Here is a 17,456-nt window from a genome sequence, read left to right as displayed (position 1 = left end):
CTGGGCCATGCCTTGACAAAGCCCCCCTGTGCCAGGCTGGCTCAGTGGCCTTGGGCCCCACGGGGGGGATGAGTCCAGGTGCCCCAGCCTTGCGGGCAGGGGAGGGGCAGAGAAGCCAAAGCCAGACCCATGGCAAGTTCCCACAGCTCCTTTATTAGGCCTTGGAGGCCACAGCCCAGGACCCAGGGTACCGTGGTGGGTTGGGGGCTCACCCAGCGAGCAGAGAACAGGGTGCCAGGGGTTCAGAGTGCAGGGGTTGGGCCCACAGGCACCCCCAGAGCGTGTGTGGGGGGGGAATTGCTGGTTCTTAGAACAGCCCCGGGGGGGGGCGCGATCCGAGCAGCCCTGCGGCGAGTCGCAGTCAGTAAAGCCGAGCCCACGCTGGCCCTGTGGGATGAGGTGAATGCTGGGGTCCGGCAGCCCCCGCTTTCTACGCTGTGGGGTGGGAGGGGCCTGCGACGGCCTCCCCCCCTTCCAGCGCCACCTGCCTGCCGCTGCCTTGCAGAGAGACCCAGGCTGTGCCCCCTGCGGAGAGACCGGCAGCTCAGCGACAGGGGCCCTTGCTGGGGTATCACCCCCCCAGCCCGCCTCTTCCCCCGCCAACCCCATTCCCGGGGGAGCCCAGCCAGGGCAGCCCCTCCCCCGCCCCCTGGGGGAGCCCCGCAGTGGGGTGGCACAGGGCGGAGTGGGAGGCCGGAGCCGTGGTACCTGCGGGGGGATCCCACGCCGCTTGCAGCTGGAGCTTGGCACCGCCGCTCAGGGCGCCCTGCGGGACGAGAGGGGCGCTGAAGGGGGGCAGGGGCACAGCTCTCACCTAGGCAGTGGGACTAAGCCAGGCTGCCAACAGACCGGCTGGGACTGGCAAAGTGCCCCCTCCCTGCTCCCACTGGCTCCCCGTGGGGCAGGTACTGTGGGGTCCAGGGCCTGGGCAGCCTGCCGCAGGTGACGGGAGGGGGCTGCAATGGGGGCACCTGCGGAGGGAGCCTGAGCTGATGCCACATGGAAACAGCTCCTGACATGGGCCCCAATTGGAGCCGGTTCCCCCCGAGAGGGGAAAGGCCCCATTCCCCACCCCCCCCGAGCCAGCCAGCCCCCTGCCCTGGGGCAGATTGGAGCCAGTGCCCCCTAGAGGGGAAAGGCCCCATTCCCCACCCCCCTGAGCCAGCCAGCCCCCTGCCCTGGGGCAGATCAGAGCCAGCCCCCTCGAGAGGGGAAAGGCCCCATTCCCCACCCCCCGAGCCAGCCAGTCCCCTGCCCTGGGGCAGATCGGAGCCAGTGCCCCCTAAAGGGGAAAGGCCCCATTCCCCACCCCCCGAGCCAGCCAGTCCCCTGCCCTGGGGCAGATCGGAGCCAGTGCCCCCTAGAGGGGAAAGGCCCCATTCCCCACCCCCAGCCCTGGGGCAGAGTGGAGTTGGTGCCTCCTGAAGGGGAAAGGCCCCATGTCCTGAACTTGCCACCCCCTGACATTAAAGTTCCTCATAGGTTTTGGCTCCGTTACCTTCTCTCCTGGCTCCAGCTGCAGCTCCGTGAGCTCCGGCCACCTCCTGGCCTCCTGCCCTGCTATGCCGTTGCGTCCTGACTCCAGGAGGAGCTCGGCCGGGCTGGCCCCTGGCGCCAGGCAAGGCCCGTGGGAGGGCTCCACCCGTGCCTCTCCACCTAGGGGGAGACGGGTGAGGGCTGAGTGCCTGGCACTCGCTCTGCTGCCAGAGCAGCGGGCAACAGTCCAAGCTGGCTCAGGGGCTGCTGGGCTCCACCAGGTACCCCACTCCGCCAGCCTGGCTGACGGCAATTCAGGAACCCTGCCGCCTCCCCCCGGAGCAGAACGCCCCCGAGTGACAGCCAGCCAAGCAGCATTGCGTGGTGCCCTCCCCAGGGGGTTTCCTGCTGGGGGCTGTGTTGTGGGTGGGGGGCAGACCCGCTGGGGGGTTTCCTGCTGGGGGCCGTGCTGGGGGAGCAGGACAGACCTGCCAGCCCAGGTGACCCCAGTGCTGGCTCAGCCCGGCAGCTCCTGGTGTGTGCGCGCGCGATGGAGCCGTTCTGCCCCGAACACCCACCTGCCCCAGGGTCCTCGCCAGGCAGGGGGGCTGCAGCTGTGGAGGGGCCGGGCTGCCAGGGCCAGGAGGGCGCTGGCTGGGGCCGAGGTTCCACAGAGAGGGAACCTGCGCTGGAGAGAACCGGGCAGCTTGGAGCAGGCTCCCCCACGGCCAGGGATGGGCGAGTGGGATCAGCAAGAGGCCCAGTCTGCACATCTGGGAGCCAGTCGTGGGGCCCCTCAGTGGGCACCGACTCTGCCAGGAGGGAGCCCTCAGAGGGGCCCTGGAGCAATAGGGTAGCCTCCTCCATGGGCGGAAATATAGCTGGGGGCTGGTTTGGAGACCCCACCCCATGGGGGATGCTGGGGAACAGAGACACTGGGGAAGGGGGGCTGGCCAGGGGTAGAGAGAGAAGAGGTGGAGACCCAGCTCTGGGAGGGCTGACAGGGCATGGGGGGCTGCCAGAGGGCGGAGACCCAGCTCTGGGAAAGGCAGGGGGTGGAGAAGACCCGGCCCTGGGAGGGCTGGCAGGGGATGGAGACCCGGCCCTGGGAGGGCTGGCAGGGGATGGAGACCCGGCTCTGGCAGGGCTGGTAGGGGATGGAGACCCGGCTCTGGCAGAGGGGGCAGGGGGTGGAGACCCGGCTCTGGCAGAGGGGGCAGGGGGTGGAGACCCGGCCCTGGGAGGGCTGGCAGGGGGTGGAGGGCCAGCAGGGGATGGAGACCCAGCTCTGGGAGGGATGGCAGGGGATGGAAATCCGGCTCTGGCAGAGGGGGCAGGGGATGAAGGCCTGGCAGGGGATGGAGACCTGGCTCTGGCAGAGGGGGCAGGGGATGGAGACCAAGTTCTGGGAGGGCTGGCAGGGGTTGGAGACCCGGCTCTGGCAGAGGGGGCAGGGGTTGGAGACCCGGCTCTGGGAGGGCTGGCAGGGGGTGGAGACCCGGCCCTGGGAGGGCTGGCAGGGGGTGGAGACCCAGCTCTGGCAGAGGGGGCAGGGGATGAAGGCCTGGCAGGGGATGGAGACCTGGCTCTGGCAGAGGGGGCAGGGGTTGGAGACCCGGGTTCAGCCAGGCTGCTTGGAGGCAGAGTCATGGTTCCATCTGGACTGATGTGGAACAGATCTTTGGTCCTGGGCTGAATAGCTGGGGCCAGGGGCCCTGTCCCGGGCGGGCTGGTGGGGGGCAGGGGTTTGGCCCAAGGCGGGCTGGTGGGGGGCAGGGGCCCTGTCCCGGGCAGGCTGGTGGGGGGCAGGGGTTTGGCCCAAGGCGGGCTGGTGGGGGGCAGGGGCCCTGTCCCGGGCGGGCTGGTGGGGGGCAGGTGTTTGGCCCATGGCGGGCTGGTGGGGGGCAGGGGCCCTGTCCCGGGCGGGCTTGTGGGGGGCAGGGGTTTGGCCCTGGGCAGGCTGGTGGGGGGCAGGGGCCCTGTCCCGGGCAGGCTGGTGGGGGACAGGGGTGTGGGTCTGCGTGGACTGGCAGGAGGGGCAGCCGTGCTGGAGCGGGACTCAGAGGTGCGAGGGCTGGAGGGGGCCGGGAGGAAGTCACCCGGCGAAGTGTGGGGCTCTGGCCGGCGGAAGATGTAGGCAGACTCAGTCAGGCTGCGCTGGTAGCGCAGGTAGGGCCTGTGGGGTGCTCCTGGGGGGAAAGCACAGAGGAGATTGTCAGCCGCTGCTTCCCCTGCCCCTCCCACACCATCACCCACCACTGTCATGCAGCCACCTCGGGGGGGAACTCAGCAGCTGCTTAACCTGTAGGCCCCAATAGCTCCCTCATGCCCCCAGCAAATGGCAGGCTTGGTTTGCAGGCAGCAAACCTGATCCGAGAGCTCCCAGCAAGGCAGGGTTTCAGGACAGGAAGTGAAGCCAAATCCCGCATCCAGCGGAAAGTGCCCAGGGGAGCGCAGGCGCCGGGGGCTGAGACACTCACCTGGCCTGACACCCAGGGGCGAGGGGGGCGACTGGGCACCCGAAGTGGAGCTGGAGCGTTCCCGCTGCCTGAAGAACTCCCGGGGATTCTGTGAGCGCTGGGAGACCAGCGTGGCCGCCTCCTGCAACGCACAGAGTGAGGGGGGGCCTGAGGGGCCGGGCAGGGGGCTCTGCATCCCGGCCCGAGTGGGGAGGATGTTAGTGTCGGCCTGGCCCAGCAGGGGGCGTCCTGGCCAGGTGGGGGGCAGGAGGCTAGGACAGGCCTGGCCCAGCAGGGGGCGCTCTCTCTCTCTAGGCTCCCATCACTTACCACTGCCTTCTCGATGGACTCGCTGCGCCGGAACCGGTCCCGCATGGCCTCCTCGTGCTCCCGCTGCTGCTGCTCCTGGGACGGGATGGGGTAGAGACCCTCAGAGAGCTGGGGCACTTAGCAGTGGGGGCAGCTCAAGGGGGGCTGGGCCCCCACGTCCTCTGCCCCCCAGCTCCTTGCGCGCTGCCTGCCTTGGTTCATGCTCCTTCCTGGGGCTGGCTCCCAGCCGCGAGACGCACTGTGCCCCTCCGTACTCAGCCTGTGCCCACCCCAGCTCCGGCACGGCCCCCAGCCCTCCCCTGCCGGCCCCACCTCACCGCCAGCCCAGTGCTGGCTGCCGGCTCCCTGACGTAGGGGCAGGGCGGGCACAGCTTCCACTCACCCATCGGGCTTTCTCCTTCCTCCGCTCCTCGGCCTCCAGCCGCGCCTGCTCCTTCCTGCAGGGAGGGACCCAGGTCAGCCAAGGAGCTTGCGAGCCCTGGCAGGGCCTGGCTCCGCCGGGTGCAGGGCCCCCAGACAGGCCTGCGGGATGGGGCAGGGGCGCCAGGCCTGGCAGCCCTGGGGGACTCACCTCTGCTCCTCAATCAGCCTCTCCTTCTCCTTGAACTTGCGCTCTCGCTCAGCTGCCTCTCTCTTCTCCTCCTCCATGCGCTCACGTTCCCAGCGCCTGCGCTCCTCCAGCAGCCGCCGGCGCTCCTCCTCCTTCCGCTGCTCCTCTTCCCTCTGGGTGCAGCACAGGGCATGGGGGGCTGAGCTCCGGGGGACCCCAAACAGCCTCCAGCACCGGGGCGGGGGCAGGGCAGCGAGGGGATCCCTGCAGGGCAGGGACCGATCCCCGAGTCCAGGTGCTGAGCTCCCACCAACACCCGGAGCAAGGTGGGAAGGTCAGCACCTGGCCCAGACCCCCTGCCCGGGCACTGCCCCCACCCTCTGCGTTTCCAACCAGCCCTGCTCCCAAGGCAGGGGCCCAAGTCGTCTCCCACAGGGCAGTACTGCGGGGATGCACCGGGGGCAGCATATACAACAGAGCACTGGCCACATTCCCACAGGGAACCTGCCTGAGACCCCCCTTCACTGGAACATTTGGGGGACTCAGCCCCGACGGGAGCCACGGGGGGGGGCAGGGCAGGATCAGAGCCCAGAACCCCACAGGGATCAGCCTGAGGCGGGGAGGCCAGAGCCTGGCCCTGGGAGCAAGGAGCACAGAGGGACTTGTGGTCCGCGAGCTCCAGTCAGGTGGTCCGCGGATAGTCCCTTCTAAGGTGCGCACCTGGCCCGCCACACACGAGAGAATGAAGGGCCGCCCACCACATGTAAGGTGAGGTGGTGGCCTTGGGAGGACTAGGGGGTAGGTGGGAGGGGGCTGTGGGGTGAGGTGGGGGAAATAGGAAGTAGGTAGGGGCAGTGGGGTGAGAAGAGGGGGTGGGGGAGAATTTGGGACGGCGGCCAGAGAAAGAGACAACCTTCTCAAGCTCCAGGGCTGCAGCAGCCAGGGAAAGAACCTGCTCCTTCCCAGCCCAGCTCGGGGACTGCCACGGCGGGAGAGAGACCCCCCCCTCCTTCCCAGCCCAGCTCGGGGGCTGCCACGGCGGGAGAGAGACCCCCCCCTCCTTCCCAGCCCAGCTCGGGGGCTGCCACGGCGGGAGAGAGACCCCCCCCTCCTTCCCAGCCCAGCTCGGGGGCTGCCACGGCGGGAGAGAGGACTGATATTAAAATATGAGCTGTGTGCTTTTATTTGTAGAACAAAATAAGTTTATTATTATTAAGTTTTTGTACCTAGCACTTTTATCCAAAGCGCTTTGCACTCGTGAGCTAACGGGACAAACAACATTTGGAAAGATCATTAAGGGGTCCGCCAGGACCCTCAGCAATTTTCAAGTGGTCCATGAAAAAAAAGTTTGAGAACCACTAGATTAATCCAAATGTCCCACTCATTCAGCATTCCCGCACCTCCTGATTAAACCTGCTCCAGGGGGCGCTATGGGGAGCGGGGCAGGAGCCCTGGCTGTGGGGGGAGCTCCGGGCTAGTCCAGCCCCAGCCTCTCCCAGCAAGGGGTGCTGTGGGGAGCAGGGCAGAAGCCCTGGCTGTGGGTGCAGTTCCCGGCTGCAGAGGTATGGGGCAGGGCCTGGGGTGGGGCTCATGACCTGTGCAGGGGGTCTCTTGGGACTGCGATGTCTGCTCACCTCGGCCTGCGCCCAGAACGAGTCCCGTTTGGTCCTGCGGATCTCCAGGGCAGGGTTCGTTTTTCTGTAGTTGGTGCCCTGCGGGGAGATGCAGAAATGGGTCCAAGGGGGGCTCAGAGCAGCCCTTTCCCTGGGACATCTCCATCCCTGTGCTGGGCCATGGCAGCTCAGTGAGGGGGGAGGGTCCCAGGGCCCTGCATGCGGCATCACCCCCCCCTTGCCCCGACCAGGCTCCCGTCTGTGCCCGGTGCAGCACATGCCAGCCTGGCGCGTCTGCAGGGAGCAAGTGCCAATGCAGCCCAGAGGGAAACCCCAGCGGCCCCTCCCTCCATGCACCCCACAGCATCTGTCCATCTGGCCCCAGTCCACGCACTTTCCCTCACCCCCCACCCCGCCAACCCCCCCCGCCCCCCCACTCACCACCAGTTCCTCAGAGGGGCTGGCTGGTGCTCGCCTGGGGACGCTGCCCCCTGCTGGTGTGAGCCGGGACAGCACGTGGTGGAGCCCCTCCTGCGTCACCTCCTCGGGGCGGCGGGCGCTCAGCACCAGGCTGGCCTCCTGCACGAGGGAGGGGAGGACAGCTTCACCTCTGCTCACCCCAGGCCTGGGAGCCGGGGAGCCCCCCAAGGGGAGCCCAGCTGTCCTTCCCATCCCAGCCTGGGAGCGGGGAAGGCGGCTCTCCCGGCACAGGCCCTGGATGCATCCTGCTCCCAGCTCCGGCCCGTGCCCGCATCGGGCGGGACGCTGGCTGGCTGGTTGCAGCCTGTCTCTGGCAGATTCCTGCCCATCCCTGGCTCCATTCCCGGGTATTTATAGGTTCTTGGGCTCCAGATGGTGGAGACTGTTTCCCTCTGGCTGCTGGGGCTAGGCCATGCAGGGGGCTGGGTGCCCGGGCTGGGGGAGGGTGGGACAGAGAGGGCCACTCACCAGGGGCCTGCTCCTGGCCCTTGGGGGGAGGGGAGCACCCCTGCACTGAGCGAAGGCTCCAGCGCTGGGAACGGGGGAGACACAAGCAACAGACGGGGTGAGGGGGGGTTGGAGAGGGGCCCCAGCTGCTCCCCCACCCCCTTCCTGCCCGGGGAAAGCCCCCCAGGTCCGGGGCCAGGGAGCCGGGCCAGGGCTGGGAATGGCAGAGCCTGAGTTAGCAGTGGTGGGAATGTGCTGAGCAAAGCGTCCGAAGGCCAGGGGCTGCCCAGGGCAGGGGTCCCAGCTTGGGGGGGGGGGGGGGGGGCTGAGGGGGTGTCCGAGGGGCTCGGGGAGAGCCAGGGAGCAAGTGGGACGGAAACAAAGCCAAACACCAGGGACGTGGCAGGGGCCAGGGCAGTGCGGGGGAGCGGCCAGACAGCCACAGCCCGGAGCTGAAACGGCGACAAAGGCTGGACACACCCCACCCCCACAGCGCCCCCGCTGGGAAAGGTAGGAGCTAGAGTGGCCAGGAGCCCCCCTCAACAGCCAGCGCTCCTGCCCCGCCCCCCACAGCGCCCCCTGCTGGGAAAGGTAGGAGCTAGAGTGGCCAGGGGCCCCCCTCAACAGCCAGCGCTCCTGCCCTGCCCTGCCCCCAAAGCGCCCCCTGCTGGGAGAGGCTGGAGCTGGCGTGGCCAGGAAGAACCCCCCCACACAGCCAGCGCTCCTGCCCCACCCCCCACAGCACCCCCTGCTGGGAGAGGCCAGAGCTGCAGTGGGCAGGAACAACCCCCTCCCCCCAGCCAGCGCTCCTGCCCCGCCCCCCACAGTGCCCCCTGCTGGGAGAGGCCGGAGCTGGAGTGGCCAGGAGCCCCCTCAACAGCCAGCTCCTACCCTGCTCCCCACAGCGCCCCCTGCTGGAGCAGGCTGGGACTGGAGTAGCCCAGAGCTCCCCCACAGCGCCCCCTTTCAGACAGTCTCTGTGACTCCTGTCTCTCATGTACCCCTTGCAATGCCCAAGTTCCCTGTGGTGCCGCCCGCCGGGCAGGAGCTCACCTTGAAGAAGGCCTTGATGGCAGGCAGATGCCCTGCACAGGTCTGTCTGTAGGACTCCGGCACCTTCTCCCCCACCTGGGCACCAAGCAGACATCAGCTCAGCCGGGCAGCCGGTGCCAGAGCAGGGCCCCAGACCAGGCCAGCTCACTCCACCCCCTGTTGGGCTTTGCGCCTCCATGGCTGGCTGCCGTGTGCTCCCCCTGCAGCCCCTGGAGAAGGGACCCCCCAGAAGAGACCCGGCTCCCCCGCCTCTCTGTGGATACAGAATTTCACTGAGCTCGGCAGGTGGCCCCTGCACTCGTCGCCAGGGCTGGGGCTTGCCTAAGAGTCCACTCCCCTGCAGGGCGCTGTCCCAGGAGTCAGCCCAAAGGTTCCCTTCCTCAGTTTCCCTCCATTCCCCTCAGTCGTCCAAGTGCCCACTTGCCCCCCGTCCCCCTGATCTCCCCTCAGACATCCTGCAGACCCTTACGTCCCCTTGGTTGTCACTTGGCCCCCTTAATCGAGCCCCCAACTGACCCCACCCTGCAGTGTGCAATTGTCTTTGGGAGTGCCTGCCTGGAGCCGGAGAGCGCTGAGCCCGTCCTCCCAGAGCTGGAGGCCCCCTGCTCCGGAGGGCGGGGCCCTGCTGCCCAGAACCACGGACTCCGGGGGGCTCTGGGTGGGCAGCTCGCCCAGGACAGTATCGATTTGCTCGGGGGCTCCCCCAGGGATCAGATTCGCAGCCAGGCTCTGCTCAGACAGCACCAGGGCTGGGTGTGGGGGAACTGGCAGCCGGCCCCAGAGCTCTCGGAACTGGGGAGTCAGGTGTCGGGGGCAAGAAAGCACCCCAATCTGCTGAGAGGCCAAAGCTGGAGTAGGGGGAGCTCCCCACAGCCAGGGCTCCCACCCCATGCCCCACAGTGCCCCCTGCTGCAAGAGGCCAGAGCTGGAGTAGCTCATTGTGGAAGTGGGGGTGGCCAGGGCCTGCCACCCGCAGCCCCCCACCACTGGCCCTCCAGGGGGGCCGCGGCTGCGTTGTGCAGAGCAGAGAACAGCCTGCGCCCCAGGTGGGGCCATGTCAGTAACGCGAGTGCGGCCCGTGGGGTATTCAGGGCACGTGGGGCACACGCAGCGTCCTGCGCCGGGGGCTGCACACACGCAGGCCTGCAGGGGGTACCCAGCCCCGACGAGCCCCTCCCCCCGTCGGATGCCACGGGGCTGGGAGAGACAAGGAGCTGCTTAGGGCCCCATATGTGACCCCCTGCCGTCCCCGAAGCCCCCTGCTACCCACGCATCCACAGAGTCCCCCCAACCCGTGTCCCCCTCGCCCCGCCCCCGTGAGCAGGAATGAGAAGCAGTGGCAGCTGGGCCCTGCCAGCGGGTGGGGAGGCCCCACAGCACTTGATGAGGAGCCTGGGACAGGCCCCAGGCCCCCAAGCAGCCCCGCAACCAGGGACCCAGCTCCCCAACCAGCCCCAGCCCCCCCAAACAGGGACCCAGAAGAATTCAGGTGGGTGCTGCATTGCCACAGGCACTAGGGGGCGCTATAAGCACCCCCAGTAAGTCTGACCCTGGCAGAGGGCAAAGGGACCCCTCCCCAGCTGGGGCTGGGCCCTCCATGCCCACCCTGCCTGCAGGTGCAGGGCCTGCCCCCGTCCCCTGACTCTCACCCAGTTGATGAGGACAACGCGGGGCTGCCCGGAGCCGGGGTCCTGGACGCGGCACAGGCCGTACATGACGTTGCTGCTGGAGAACTTCCCGGCCAGCTCCTCTGCCCCGCCGGCTACAATAAGACCGGGGGGCGGGGGGGTTAGCAGGGCCCAGCCCCCCAGAGTGCTCCAGGGGACACTGGGGCAGACCCCCACTGCTTGCTGCCCCCACTCCCTGTCTGGGGGAGGGGTATTGGGGCAGCCTCCCTATCCATCCTTATCCCTACTGCCCACACAGGGGGCGCTGGGCCAGGGCGGGGGGCAGCGGGGGGCGCTGTCCCCGGCCGTCAGGGCTGCACTAGGGGGCGCTGGGCTACAGGGAGCAGGGCGGGGGACTCAGTGGGGGTCGCTCTCCCCGGCCGTCAGGGCTGCACTAGGGGGCGCTGGGCTACAGGGAGCAGGGCGGGGGGCTCAGTGGGGGTCGCTCTCCCCGGCCATCAGGGCTGCACTAGGGGGCGCTGGGCTGCAGGGAGCAGGGCAGGGGCTCAGCGGGGGGCGCTCTCCCCGGCCGTCAGGGCTGCACTAGGGGGCGCTGGGCTACAGGGAGCAGGGCGGGGGGCTCAGTGGGGGTCGCTCTCCCCGGCCGTCAGGGCTGCACTAGGGGGCGCTGGGCTGCAGGGAGCAGGGCGGGGGGCTCAGCGGGGGGCGCTCTCCCCGGCCGTCAGGGCTGCACTAGGGGGCGCTGGGCTACAGGGAACAGGGCGGGGGGCTCAGCGGGGGGCGCTCTCCCCAGCCGTCAGGGCTGCACTAGGGGGCGCTGGGCTGCAGGGAGCAGGGCGGGGGGCTCAGCGGGGGGCGCTCTCCCCGGCCGTCAGGGCTGCACTAGGGGGCGCTGGGCTGCAGGGAGCAGGGCGGGGGGCTCAGCGGGGGGCGCTCTCCCCGGCCGTCAGGGCTGCACTAGGGGGCGCTGGGCTGCAGGGAGCAGGGCGGGGGGCTCAGCGGGGGGCGCTCTCCCCAGCCGTCAGGGCTGGCCCCATTTGGCCCCAGGGGGCGCTGCGACAGCGAGCCCCAGTTCTGTGACTACTGACGAATCTCTCCTGCGTCTGGGTGCGGCCCCGGCGTGGGGGGTGCTGGCAGGTCTCTCAGCGGGACGCCGGCCCACGCTGCTGGGGGGCGTTAGAGAGCTGCCGGGGGGCAGCGCCCGGGGATGGCTCCTTAGCTGTGGCGGTGGCCATGCGGGGCGGGCGGCTGGGAGAGGGGGCTGTGGGTCCAGGGCCTCGGCACCTCTTACCTCCCGAGTCCAGGAGCTTCAGCTCATTGTGCTTCCCATACGCAAAGATGGCCCTGGAGTGGGGCAGAAGGGGACGTCAGACAGGGCGGGGGGTATTGGGGCAACCAATCTTCTCCTCCACCACCCCCAGCTCAAACACCTGCTTCACCCCCCACCACCGGGCTGCCAGCCCAGCAACCCCCTCCACAGACACTGGCCCATTATACTGACCGCCCGAGCCGGGGGCTGGATCCAGAGTCTGGCAGGACAGAGACAGTCCAGACTGCTGGGAACAGTGACCCCAGGCCTGCGTGGGGCGTCTGTGTAACATACAGCAGGGGTTCTGACCCACGGCGGTGCAGGCACAGAGCCCCGCGGGGGGTGGTGTAGGGGACGGGGCGGATCTGACCCACGGCGGTGCAGTGCGCAGAGCCCTGCGGGGGGCGGTGTAGGGGACGGGGCGGTTCTGACCCACGGCGGTGCAGTGCGCAGAGCCCTGCGGGGGGCGGTGTAGGGGATGGGGCGGTTCTGACCCACGGCGGTGCAGTGCGCAGAGCCCTGCGGGGGGCGGTGTAGGGGACGGGGCGGTTCTGACCCACGGCGGTGCAGTGCGCAGAGCCCTGCGGGGGGCGGTGTAGGGGACGGGGCGGTTCTGACCCACGGCGGTGCAGTGCGCAGAGCCCTGCGGGGGGCGGTGTAGGGGACGGGGCGGTTCTGACCCACGGCGGTGCAGTGCGCAGAGCCCTGCGGGGGGCGGTGTAGGGGACGGGGCGGTTCTGACCCACGGCGGTGCAGTGCGCAGAGCCCTGAGGGGGGCGGTGTAGGGGACGGGGCGGTTCTGACCCACGGCGGTGCAGTGCGCAGAGCCCTGCGGGGGGCGGTGTAGGGGACGGGGCAGTTCTGACCCACGGCGGCACACGGCCCGCACCCGGCAGGTCTATTGCAATACAGAGTCCAAAGGGGGTCAGGCAACATGCTCCCCTCCCATCTCCTGTCCGGGGCTCTGGGGCAGATCCATCTCCGGGCCGAGGGAGTGGCCTGAGACAGCCTAGCATCCCCCTCCACCATATCCCGCCTTGCCTCACTCCTCTGCATTCCCCACCCACCGTGGGGGGTCAGCCCTCGGTTACCCAGCGTATGCCAGTCACTTTGCCACAGGCAGAGCCCTCCCCGCCCGTGCCAGCCCCAGCCCTGCACAGGCTGCTCCATCCCCAAGTGCTCGGGGTCAAACTGCAAAGGTCTCCTGCTCCCGAGTGCCCAGCCCCTGCACCCCCCCCACCCCGCCAGGGACGGCCACAGAGGATGGGCCTTTCCTGCAGGCCCTTGAGAGGCTCAGACAGGAAAGAGGTTGGGGGCCAGGGGCTGCAGGCTCCTCTCCCACCCTGGGGACTTGGGCTCCCTCATGGCACATGCCACCCGGTCAGGGGCCAGTGGGACAGGAAAGCACCAGCCCCTGCCCCACACACTTCACCCCCAGCCTCCGCAGCTCCAGCTGCTCTGCCCCTGCCCAGAGACCCCCAGGACACCTGCAGGCCTGGCCTCCCCTCCGGTCAGCCCCTTCCCCCCATCTCGGCCTCCCCTCCGGTCAGCCCCTCCCCGTCCCGGCCTCTCCTACGCCCCAGCCCCTTCCTGGCTCAGGGTATGGAAGTGCATCCGACAGCATCCACTCCAGGACAATGGGGCTGCAGGATCTGGCACAATGGCAGGAGGACCCGTGGCAAGAGCACCCCTGCCAGGTCCCCCTGCCTGGCTCAGCGCAAAGGGGCGCACGTGGCCCACAAACAGCCCCCAATGGGCACCACTCCCACACTGATTCCCCCCCATCTCCCTCCTGACACAGCCAGCTCCTGCCCCACCCCCACAGCGCCCCCTGCTGGGAGAGGCCAGGGCTGGAGTCACCGGGAGCTCCCCCACTCCAGCTCCTGCCCCGCACCCCACAGCGCCCCCTGCTGGGAGAGGCCGGGGCCGGAGTAACCGGGAGCTCCCCCACACCCAGCTCCTGCCCCGCTCCCCACAGCGCCCCCTGCTGGGAGAGGCCAGGGCTGGAGTCACCGGGAGCTCCCCCGCTCCAGCTCCTGCCCTGCCCTGCCTGCCCCCCCAGTGCCCGCTGCTGGGAGAGGCCGGGGCTGGAGTCGCCGGGAGCTCCCCGCCCAGCTCTCTGGCCCTGTTCCCTGCAATGCTGCCATTCCAAGACACGACATATTCAATTAATTTGCTCAGCTTCCGCTGCGGTGCATCTGAAGCGATCCTGAGGCCCAGCAAGGGGGGGATAATGTGAGGGGAGTAACGTACACAGAAGCTGCCCTATAGGCCAGTCCCCCTGACCCGGGACCCATCACGCCCCTTTCGGTGCCTCTTGGCCAAGCCAGACAGACTGGGGCACGAGCCTGTGAGCAGCCCCAGCCCCTGGGGCAGGAGGAGCCTGGAGCCGCGGCCGGGGCGCTAGAACCGAGAGAACCTGGCTCGGATCCCGGCGAACTGAGTCCCTCTCTCCAGGGAGGCTGTCTCCCCAAGCCTTCCCCAACCTGCCCGCGCTCCCCCCAGCTCCCTTTGTCTCTGCGTGGCGCCAATTACCAGTACATGTGACAACACGCTCTGCTCCGAGCACATGCCGCTGCGGAGCTCTGGGAACACGCATGTGGCTCTGCGTGTTCATTTGAACACAGGCAGGTCTGGCATGCCAGAGACCGACGGGGGCGAGATCCTGCTCTGGTGTAAATCTGGAGCTGCTCTGGCTTCCCACAGCACGGCTGGGCCATGCACTGGGCATGGCTTTCACTGACACGGGCGCCTTGTGGCCTGGGCGGGGCGCGGGAAATGGGTGCCAACCCCTCGGGGAAGGCGTTGCACAGACAGTAAAAACACCCTGGTGCCAGGGAACCCCAGTGCAGGTGGGGGCTGGCCAGAGTCAGGGTGAGGGGCAGAGCAGTGGTACCATGCACCTGGGGGGCAGGGAAGGTGGCTAAGATGGGGGATATGGTGATGGGGGCTCAGCCCCTCCCCCCCAGCTCCTGCCTGCCGCTGCCCCCTGCATTCCTGCCTGGCTTGCGCCCAGCGTCCCCACAGGGCGACGTCACCGCTCAGTTGGGCCCAAAGAGAAACAGGCCAAGCCACAGAGCTGCATGTGGTTTCTGGAGGAAGCCCTGCTCCCGTCCCAGCGCCGTGGGGAGGAAGGAGGGGCGCTGGGGACGCGAGACTGGAGGGAGCCTGTCCTGCAGAGCCAAGCCTGGGCCCAGCGTCAGGGGGCTTGGGGGTCTTTCCTGCAGCCTTGTGCCAGGGACAGAGAGTCTGGCCTGGGAGGGCGAGTTAATGGGGGGGCTTCCTTCCTGCGGGGCTTGTCTCCCCTGGAGAGGGTGCGGGAGACGGGATGGCTGCTTGTCCCTAATGTCTGTTTAACTCCAATGCCTTCGTTGGAGGCCAAGGCCTTAGCCGGAGCCGCCCCTCTGCGAGGGAGCGAGACTTGGCAGCACGCTCCAGGGCCGAAAACTAAAGGGCCCAGGGAGCATCGCTACCCCCGCGCCCCCGCATGCCTCAGTGCCCCCTCCCGGCACGTCTCCACAGGGCCCATCCCGGTGCCACTGCGGGACCAGAGGGCCACCTCAGGGCAGTGCGATGGCCCCAGAGTCCAGGCTCAATCCGCACCCGGATAACTCGTGCAGCTCCCCTGAATCCCGCTGCTGGCTTCCAGCGACGCACCCACAGTCCGTGCCCTGTGGCCCTACTTGGCGCTTTGGGATCCTGCTGGGAGAGGCCAGGGCTGGAGTCGCCAGGGGCCCCCACCCCAGCCAGCGCTCCTGCCCCGCCCCCCACAGCGCCCCCTCCTGGGAGGTGACAGAATTGTTGCTGTAGGAGGTCCAGTCTCCTGCCCTATGGCCTTCCCCAGAGCCACTCCCCGGATTAGCAGAGCTCAGCAGCCCAGCTCCTGTCCGGCGAGTGCCGTGAACTCCTCTGGGTTAAGCGGCTTGGAAAACAAGTCCAAAATCCACGGTCATTTCATAACCAGGGTCCTCCCACCTTCCCCTCCCCCGCTCACTAGCCCCCCCCCGAAAACCCCAGCCAGCCACTCCGCAGAACTGCAACCTCGACATTTGCAACCTCGACATTTTCCGCTCGCAGAAATCCCACTGTCCTGGGGGAGGGGCAATTGGTGCTCCCGCCATGGGGGGAGGGGGGATGACTCCCTGTGGGAGGGCAGTGGCAGCTGGGAGGGGCGGGTTAAAGGCAGCCTGGCAGCGCCTTGCTAGAGGTGCGGGTTAAAACAGGAATTGTTCTCTGGCAGCCAGACAGCTGCTGTTTCCCCCAAACACCCTGCGGTCCAGCCAGCTTTCGAACAGCGGGGGCTGGGAGGCAGGACTCCTGGGTTCTATTCCCACCTCTGTGGGGAGAGTGGAGTCCGTGGGGGGGGGAGGGGGGAATAGAGAGGCAGGACTCCTGGGTTCTGGCTCTCACACTAACTTGCTGTGTGACCTTGGGCAAGCCACTTGCCTGCTCCGTGCCTCAGTTTCCCCAGCTCCTGCTCCCTGTGGCGTGGGAACAGTGCACAGAATGCAGGCTCGGTGGCTCTGTGACTCCCTGGAGAAGACCCAGGAGCCCACAGGCCTGGGCTCACGGCAGCGCCCGAGCCCCAGGCAATGCCAGTGACACCAGCTTTGCCTTGAGGTTCCTGGTCTCTCAACCCCACCAAGGGGGCAGCGGGGGGCAGAGAGCACCGCTGAGCGTCAGCTCCGAGCAAAGGGCTCCGGGAGAGTCTGTTCTGTCCCCCAAACCTCCTCACACACCCGCCCCATTGTGCCCCCCCGCACAGCGCCCCACCCCACTGCACTGCCCCGCACAGCGCCCCACCCCCACCCTTCTCTGCCACTGTACAGCCCCCACCCCACTGCACCCCCCCGCACAGCGCCCCACCCCCACCCTTCTGTCACCGTTCTACCCCACTGCACCCCCCCGCACTGCCCCCACCCTCACCCTTCTCTGCCACTGTGCAGCCTCCGCCCCACTGCACCCCCCCGCACTGCCCCCACCCCCACCCTTCTCTGCCACTGTGCAGCCCCCGCCCCACTGCACCCCCCCGCACTGCCCCCACCCCCACCCTCACCCTCACCCTTCTCTGCCACTGTGCAGCCTCCGCCCCACTGCACCCCCCCGCACTGCCCTCACCCTTCTCTGCCACTGCGCAGCCCCCGCCCCACCGCGCCCCCCGCCCGGCCCGGCCCGGCCCGGCCCGGCGCTCACCAGCCGGCGGAGGCGCGGCGGCCCGCGATGTCCTCCTTGGCGGCCAGCAGCGCCAGCCGGTGCGTGTCCAGGTCGGGCCGGCTCATGGCTCAGCCCCGCGCTCCCCGCTCTGCCGGGCCGGAAAGTTCCTGTCGAGGGAGCCCCGCGCCGGCCCCGCCTTGCCCGGCCCCGGTCCCAGCCCGCGGGGGGGGAGGGAGGGACCCGGGAGCCCTGCCCAGCTCCGGGGGGCGGGGGGGGGAGTTGGGCTAGTGGTTTGGGGGGGGGGCGGGGCGCCAGGACTCCTGGGTTCTCTCCCTAGCTCTGGGAGGGGAGTGGGGCACCAGAACTCCTGGGTTCAGTCCCCAGTAGTGTGAAGGGAGTGTGGGGCTCTGGTAAGAGCCCAGGAGGGCTGGGAGCCAGGACTTCTGGATTCTGTTCATGACGCAGTGTAATGCCTTAGAGTGAGTCCCTCCCTCTCTTTGTGCCTCAGTTTCCCCCTCTGTCCAGTGGGGATTCTGATCTAGGAGCGCCTGTGAGACTCAGTCAGTTGGGGCTTGTGCATCCAATGGACTTAGTCCAGAATAGCTGGTGCACTTTAAATGTGCACTCTACTTAATCCAAATTAACTCTGAAGTGTAGACAAGTCCTTAGTACCCACGTAGAGCTTGGAGCTGCCCAGCACAGCATGTCCTTCTTTCTGTCCGATCCCACTGTGGCTCGCCCCCATTTTTCTCCAGCTGAAAATCTGTGGCAGACCCAGTTTATGTAGGGCCTGTGGAAACATGCAGGTGTTGCTGAAGCAGCCAGCAGGAGGTGCACCGGTGCTCGGGGCTGCCGGGGCGCTACCTGGGACGCCCCAAGTGGGGGCTGGGGGGCAGTGGCCGTGCAGAAGCAACATCTCTGGGGTTCGGGAGGATGCGTGGGCCGAGTGTGCGAGGT

The 17,456-nt window shown here is 68.5% G+C and overlaps 1 protein-coding gene across 1 annotated transcript; it reads right to left on the bottom strand.

Moving 5' to 3' along the window:
• Positions 1 to 3,097: 3,097 nt before the first annotated feature.
• LOC141986998 (drebrin-like) lies at positions 3,098 to 16,693 on the bottom strand. Its single transcript, XM_074952085.1, has 12 exons — positions 16,539 to 16,693; positions 11,328 to 11,380; positions 10,058 to 10,170; positions 8,409 to 8,483; positions 6,870 to 7,007; positions 6,450 to 6,527; positions 4,837 to 4,988; positions 4,648 to 4,702; positions 4,266 to 4,340; positions 3,957 to 4,077; positions 3,295 to 3,665; positions 3,098 to 3,205 (listed from the first exon to the last, which is right to left on the bottom strand). Exons 1-12 carry the CDS (start codon positions 16,622 to 16,624, stop codon positions 3,098 to 3,100), a joined length of 1,425 nt encoding a protein of 474 aa, XP_074808186.1. The 5' UTR covers positions 16,625 to 16,693.
• Between the last annotated feature and the right edge of the window lie 763 nt (positions 16,694 to 17,456).

This window comes from Natator depressus, chromosome 4 (genome assembly GCF_965152275.1).
Source record: "Natator depressus isolate rNatDep1 chromosome 4, rNatDep2.hap1, whole genome shotgun sequence".
NCBI classification, from domain to species: Eukaryota; Metazoa; Chordata; order Testudines; family Cheloniidae; genus Natator; species Natator depressus.
This window is presented reverse-complemented; position numbering and strand designations above follow the sequence as displayed.

Bases quoted from the DNA above. Each gene is read 5' to 3' on its own strand.
- LOC141986998 (XM_074952085.1), bottom strand. From the start codon at position 16,624: ATGAGCCGGCCCGACCTGGACACGCACCGGCTGGCGCTGCTGGCCGCC. The intron at 7,008-8,408 runs GTGAGCTCCTGC...TCCCTCGTGCAG, and splicing joins CCATCAAGGCCTTCTTCAAG to GAGGCCAGCCTGGTGCTGAG. The intron at 3,206-3,294 runs GCCAAACCCCTG...GCCCCCCACCAG, and splicing joins CCCCCACCAGCCCGCCTTGG to CCCGCCCGGGACAGGGCCCC.